At 32.1% G+C, this 7,383-nt stretch overlaps 1 protein-coding gene across 2 annotated transcripts; it reads right to left on the bottom strand.

The window, feature by feature from the left end:
- Positions 1–237: 237 nt before the first annotated feature.
- LOC108915414 (THO complex subunit 4-A) lies at positions 238–6,612 on the bottom strand. 2 transcript variants are annotated; one of them, XM_023456228.1, is made up of 4 exons: positions 6,373–6,608; positions 3,611–3,698; positions 3,060–3,483; positions 238–577 (listed from the first exon to the last, which is right to left on the bottom strand). In XM_023456228.1, exons 1-4 carry the CDS (start codon positions 6,483–6,485, stop codon positions 483–485), a joined length of 720 nt encoding a protein of 239 aa, XP_023311996.1. In that variant the 5' UTR covers positions 6,486–6,608; the 3' UTR covers positions 238–482. The 2 variants fall into 2 exon arrangements, with proteins under 2 accessions (XP_023311996.1, XP_018576956.1); XM_018721440.2 differs by lacking the exons at positions 3,060–3,483; positions 3,611–3,698 and adding an exon at positions 5,734–6,157 and having other exon boundaries at positions 6,285–6,612.
- Positions 6,613–7,383: the final 771 nt, after the last annotated feature.

Genomic DNA, 7,383 nt, shown 5'->3' with positions numbered 1-7,383 from the left:
AATCCTCGATATTTATTTGCAATATTTCATTTTAAGGTCAAATTACTCCCCCCTGACAGAAAAATATCCCCACTTTACGGTAACTTTTTTGTATTTATTTGCGAGGTAAAATAAAAATTACAGTTTGGCCAAGCAGTTTAGTTAGTCTACAATTTGTGCACGATTTGATGCATTTTTAAACTTGGCAAAATTTATATAACCATGAGTTTACAATAAAAGTTACAAATAAAATCCATATCACAACTTATATGCGTTTATTCCATTTAATAAAATTCACATTTAACAGGATATAAATCATCATTTTTTTCCAAATTTAGAAAAATTATGTCAATAATGTTTTATTTTTAAGGCTTCTATTATAATATCTAGTTTAAATGTCTCAAAACTTACACAAACGAAAAGTAATCATAAAATTAAAATATTCACACAACTTAACCATCACACAAGTGTCTCTAAATAAACAAATTAATATTACACATTTTTCACTTCATTTCTTTTGTGTAGGCATCTAATTCTGCATCCAATTCCTCTGCTGTAGGCTGTTTGCGCTGATTCCTAGGGGTTCGTCCTCCACGACCTGTGAACACAAAAGTAAATTATGAATATATGAACTATATTTACAAGAATGACAAATATATGGGATGTACAATTATTGTTTCTTTTTCAGTAAGGTTAAAAAAAAATTATTTGTTTAACTCAAAAAAATAATTTTATTATACATACAGTGTTTCTACTCAATTGTAAAGGTTTAAGTTGATTCAAATTATTTTCTTTTTTAATTTACAACAACTTTTACAACAAAGTAAAAATACAAGAGCTAATAATAGAATAAGTGTGTTCCACTTGGAGTCGTACTATATTCGTGTATGTTGTTTACCTACTTTACTACACCTATTTTACATAAAACACCCATATTCCCCACGTATTATAATAACCATGAAATATTAAATTGAATAGCAAAAAAAGTCTATCTTCCCCTTTTCATTATCCAATTATTTCTATTAAAAAAAAAATATGTTTGCTTTTATAACTAAAAAATATCTGATTTGTAAGTTGAATTCGCCCTCAAAATATGCCATTAGAATTTTTCTATCTTCAACCAAAAAATCGACTGACATTGTTGGTGTTAATGACGGACTTAACAAAAGAAGTTGTTTTATTTTTATTACTATACTTTAATGTTGAAAGTTAATGTAATTTCCACGAGTAATAACATCAGTTCAGTGTTTCAGATTCAGTACGGAACTGGCAACATGGAACTGAGTATTCTAGATTTAAATCCAAATAGGTATATAAATAAATAACAGAACTTATAAACAGAAGGAATGTTTTATCTGAAAAAATAAGAAATATGCAATATACATGGGACTCATCCTTCAACAGAATACAGCCAACAAATATGACCAATTTTCGACATCTAACCGCATATGTGCTAGTCAGTACTTACATAAACACTAAGTATGTAAGACTATGTCGCCTTTATAGGTATTTCATATTTTTTCCCATTTTAGCCTATGGGTACTATTTGAACATGAAATTGACGCAAAATGTTAGACAAATATTAAAAAAAAAACTCTTAAAGATTCTTGTAATAAAATGAATTTGACAATATTAGTAGAACAAAGCATTGAAAGGAGATAATTGTATGAAGGTGGAATAAAAAATTTTGTAATAAAAGATCGACTACGGACAACACATGGAACTGATGTTTTAGCTTAACATAATTTATAAATCACTAAAGAAAATTAAAAACTGGTATCCGTCATCAATCCTTAAGAAAAGTTAATAACAAAGAATTCTAATTGTTACTTTTTCTGTACTCGTTTTCTAGTAGCTTTAACAACGGAGGACACTTCATTACTCATTTTTGAGGCATCCGCCCATATACTAATTCATACATTTAGAGTTTGTAATAGATGGCCTATATACAGAGCAATAACAAAATTTAATCAGTCAATAATAATTAGTGCTATTTTTTGCAAATAAAGAAATATTGAAAATAGAAATCTTAAGACTGATTTCAAGAAAAAAGTAAAAGTAAAAAAAAATAACATCAGATAACTTAAAACAATGAACTACAATATTTTTGAGAGAATTGTACATATTTTCAACATTTCTTTATTTGTAAATAAATTTATCATTGTAGTGTATACAAATTAATGTAGTTCTAATGACTATATATCGACGCTTTAGTATGAAAACATGCTATCAGATTTCGGTTGGAAAACATGCTATCTCAAATTAAGCTTGGAAAGCATGCTAGCTCAGATCTTTAAGTAAAAACATGCTATCTCAGTTTGACTAGAAATTTAAATTGGCATGAAATTGGAATGACTGAAACCGTGGATTTACAATAAACTTATATATTTTTCAAAAAGTAAGGAATATTTAAGATCTGCTAGCATGTTTTCCAAGCTTAATTTGAGATAGCATGTTTTCCAACCGAAATTTTGAGATAGCATGTTTTCCAACCGAAATCTGAGATAGCATATTTTCGTAATAAAGCGTCGATGTCAATTCAATTTGCAATATGTTTAACCATTAAACATTGGTAACTGCATAATTATTTTATCTCTCTGTACAAAGACCACCTATGTTACAAACTAAACCCAAAATGGCTCAACACAATGAATTATTGACTTTATAGATCCCAAATATACAATTTAAATTTTGCTTGAAAAAAAAAAATAATAAATATCACATAAATTACTGCTAAAATTAAATTTTGGCATTAGCACATCAAGATATGTATAATTCAATTAAAGTGTGTTCAGCGAATGGTCGGACCGGTCAGTCGTTCAGCAGACAAATATTTCATCGGTCACCTCAATCAGTTGAATGGGAATATTGGGCAGGATTTAATACAGTTACTAAAGGCCATTCAGCGAATTGTTTGACTAAAGAAGTTTGACGGAACTAGTCCGACCATTCGCTGAACACAGCCTAAATTATAACTACCAGGATGATACACTTGTCACACTTGATACACAAGTGGAACATATGTACATATATCACGAACATTAGTTTGTAATAATAGGTATTTTTAATTAATAACTAACCTCTAGTGGGTCTACTTTTGCCTCCCCTCGGACTTCTATTTTGAAATTTCTTATCTCCACCACCAATTCTTCGAACAGGACTGGGAATTTCCGATGTAGTAAGTTGAATATTCATAGCACGTCCATCTAACGGTACTCCATTATACTGCTTCATGGCTTTAATGGCGTCACTTCTTCTTTCAAAAATAACATCTGCTGTACCCAATGATCTGCCTGATCTGTCATAATGTACAGCGGCACTTTTAAGAGGCCCAAACTCAGCAAAAAGTTCTTGAATATCTGAATCAGAAACTCCAAAATCTAGATTTGAAACCATGAGTTTTGTGGGCCCCATGTTAGCCTGAATGGCTGCTCGAGCGGCTGCCACTTTACGTGGACCATAACCCTCGAACAGATCATGCTTCCATGCACTATTAACGTCTCCCTAAAGAAACAATTGGTTGTTGTCAAAACCCAGAGTTTCAGGGTATTTTTTTAGGCAGAACCCTTTACATTCCAGCCTGTTTCCTCATAAAAAAACAATTGTTTAAAAAAGTAGTAAATCTAATTACCCGGGTGTAATTTCGTGAAATTCCACCACGTCCACGACCTCTTTGGACACCACCACCAGGTCGTCCAGTGTTTCTAAAATTCCCTCGCCTTTGGCCANCTAAAAAATGATTTGTAAGTTGAATTCGTCCTCAAAATATGCCATTAGAATTTTTCTATCTTCAACCAAAAAATCGACTGACATTGTTGGTGTTAATGACGGACTTAACAAAAGAAGTTGTTTTATTTTTATTACTATACTTTAATGTTGAAAGTTAATGTAATTTCCACGAGTAATAACATCAGTTCAGTGTTTCAGATTCAGTACGGAACTGGCAACATGGAACTGAGTATTCTAGATTTAAATCCAAATAGGTATATAAATAAATAACAGAACTTATAAACAGAAGGAATGTTTTATCTGAAAAAATAAGAAATATGCAATATACATGGGACTCATCCTTCAACAGAATACAGCCAACAAATATGACCAATTTTCGACATCTAACCGCATATGTGCTAGTCAGTACTTACATAAACACTAAGTATGTAAGACTATGTCGCCTTTATAGGTATTTCATATTTTTTCCCATTTTAGCCTATGGGTACTATTTGAACATGAAATTGACGCAAAATGTTAGACAAATATTAAAAAAAAAACTCTTAAAGATTCTTGTAATAAAATGAATTTGACAATATTAGTAGAACAAAGCATTGAAAGGAGATAATTGTATGAAGGTGGAATAAAAAATTTTGTAATAAAAGATCGACTACGGACAACACATGGAACTGATGTTTTAGCTTAACATAATTTATAAATCACTAAAGAAAATTAAAAACTGGTATCCGTCATCAATCCTTAAGAAAAGTTAATAACAAAGAATTCTAATTGTTACTTTTTCTGTACTCGTTTTCTAGTAGCTTTAACAACGGAGGACACTTCATTACTCATTTTTGAGGCATCCGCCCATATACTAATTCATACATTTAGAGTTTGTAATAGATGGCCTATATACAGAGCAATAACAAAATTTAATCAGTCAATAATAATTAGTGCTATTTTTTGCAAATAAAGAAATATTGAAAATAGAAATCTTAAGACTGATTTCAAGAAAAAAGTAAAAGTAAAAAAAAATAACATCAGATAACTTAAAACAATGAACTACAATATTTTTGAGAGAATTGTACATATTTTCAACATTTCTTTATTTGTAAATAAATTTATCATTGTAGTGTATACAAATTAATGTAGTTCTAATGACTATATATCGACGCTTTAGTATGAAAACATGCTATCAGATTTCGGTTGGAAAACATGCTATCTCAAATTAAGCTTGGAAAGCATGCTAGCTCAGATCTTTAAGTAAAAACATGCTATCTCAGTTTGACTAGAAATTTAAATTGGCATGAAATTGGAATGACTGAAACCGTGGATTTACAATAAACTTATATATTTTTCAAAAAGTAAGGAATATTTAAGATCTGCTAGCATGTTTTCCAAGCTTAATTTGAGATAGCATGTTTTCCAACCGAAATTTTGAGATAGCATGTTTTCCAACCGAAATCTGAGATAGCATATTTTCGTAATAAAGCGTCGATGTCAATTCAATTTGCAATATGTTTAACCATTAAACATTGGTAACTGCATAATTATTTTATCTCTCTGTACAAAGACCACCTATGTTACAAACTAAACCCAAAATGGCTCAACACAATGAATTATTGACTTTATAGATCCCAAATATACAATTTAAATTTTGCTTGAAAAAAAAAAATAATAAATATCACATAAATTACTGCTAAAATTAAATTTTGGCATTAGCACATCAAGATATGTATAATTCAATTAAAGTGTGTTCAGCGAATGGTCGGACCGGTCAGTCGTTCAGCAGACAAATATTTCATCGGTCACCTCAATCAGTTGAATGGGAATATTGGGCAGGATTTAATACAGTTACTAAAGGCCATTCAGCGAATTGTTTGACTAAAGAAGTTTGACGGAACTAGTCCGACCATTCGCTGAACACAGCCTAAATTATAACTACCAGGATGATACACTTGTCACACTTGATACACAAGTGGAACATATGTACATATATCACGAACATTAGTTTGTAATAATAGGTATTTTTAATTAATAACTAACCTCTAGTGGGTCTACTTTTGCCTCCCCTCGGACTTCTATTTTGAAATTTCTTATCTCCACCACCAATTCTTCGAACAGGACTGGGAATTTCCGATGTAGTAAGTTGAATATTCATAGCGCGTCCATCTAACGGTACTCCATTATACTGCTTCATGGCTTTAATGGCGTCACTTCTTCTTTCAAAAATAACATCTGCTGTACCCAATGATCTGCCTGATCTGTCATAATGTACAGCGGCACTTTTAAGAGGCCCAAACTCAGCAAAAAGTTCTTGAATATCTGAATCAGAAACTCCAAAATCTAGATTTGAAACCATGAGTTTTGTGGGCCCCATGTTAGCCTGAATGGCTGCTCGAGCGGCTGCCACTTTACGTGGACCATAACCCTCGAACAGATCATGCTTCCATGCACTATTAACGTCTCCCTAAAGAAACAATTGGTTGTTGTCAAAACCCAGAGTTTCAGGGTATTTTTTTAGGCAGAACCCTTTACATTCCAGCCTGTTTCCTCATAAAAAAACAATTGTTTAAAAAAGTAGTAAATCTAATTACCCGGGTGTAATTTCGTGAAATTCCACCACGTCCACGACCTCTTTGGACACCACCACCAGGTCGTCCAGTGTTTCTAAAATTCCCTCGCCTTTGGCCACCTCCTCCACGACTTCTGCCACCACGTCGACCTCCACCACGACCTCGTTGTGGTTTATTTGATTTTATAATTTCGTCTAAACTCATTTCTATTTTATCGACCATTCTGATATCTCAAATATTCTAAATTTACTAATTTAAACAACGGCGTCTGCAACACAACAGTACAAGAAAATGGCGCTTTAAAAAGAAGCCAAACGAAACGAAACGCCAATGCATTTACACCTGATGATCAGTGTTGCCAACAGTTGACAATTCTAATTCCTAATACACTAGATTCTATATTGTCTTCTCTCAGGACCTTAGAGCATATACTACTGGAGGCAGTGTCTCAGTGGCCGAGAGTGTAGCGGAGATTTAGAGATAGAAAGGTTTAGAAGGGTATTTGCTATCACTCTCTAGCAGCACGCGATTGCATGTTCCTAGAGAGAGATAGCTTATACCCTCATGTCTCTCTCTCTGTCTAAACCTCCACTGCACTCTCGACCACAGAGCATTGCCTCCAGTAGTATATGCTCTAAGGTCAGGACCACCAGAAACCACCTTACCCAATTTGGTAAATATCGAGATTCAAATATGGCGCTAAATTTAAAAGTAAAATATAAATTTAAATAAAGATGTCTCCGTATAAATACAATTTTTGTACAATATATATATATACGTATATTTTACAATTAATATAAGAATACTTTATATGTAAATACCACACTGATGTAAATACAATATTTACATTCAATTTCGAATAATTAGACATCTAATATCCTCCAGAAAAATATATTTCAAATGTGAATTCTCTGTACAGGATGTTTTTTTTTCACAATAAATGGTGTAAATATAAATATTTACATAAAATAAACAATATAACGTAATTACAAAAAAGTTTTAATATGTAGGTATGTTAACTCGCGCGCCATTATTCTATGGCTAGAAATTGGCCTCAATGATTTGGGATCGAGGGGGATTATCCCTCTTTATCCTGCCTCATCTCGTGTAGGCCCGGACA

Source organism: Anoplophora glabripennis, unplaced genomic scaffold (genome assembly GCF_000390285.2).
Source record: "Anoplophora glabripennis isolate ALB-LARVAE unplaced genomic scaffold, Agla_2.0 scaffold1295, whole genome shotgun sequence".
NCBI classification, from domain to species: Eukaryota; Metazoa; Arthropoda; class Insecta; order Coleoptera; family Cerambycidae; genus Anoplophora; species Anoplophora glabripennis.
The sequence above is the reverse complement of the archived record's forward strand: the minus strand, read 5'-3'. Positions and strand labels throughout refer to the sequence as shown.

What these genes read in the sequence shown, in the direction of transcription:
- LOC108915414 (XM_018721440.2), bottom strand. Translation starts at nt 6,485, where the DNA reads ATGGTCGATAAAATAGAAATGAGTTTAGACGAAATTATAAAATCAAAT. An exon ending in TTTCACGAAATTACACCCGG is followed by an intron (nt 6,158 to 6,284) that starts GTAATTAGATTT and finishes TTGTTTCTTTAG; the next exon opens with GGAGACGTTAATAGTGCATG. An exon ending in CAAAAGTAGACCCACTAGAG is followed by an intron (nt 578 to 5,733) that starts GTTAGTTATTAA and finishes TTGTGTTCACAG; the next exon opens with GTCGTGGAGGACGAACCCCT.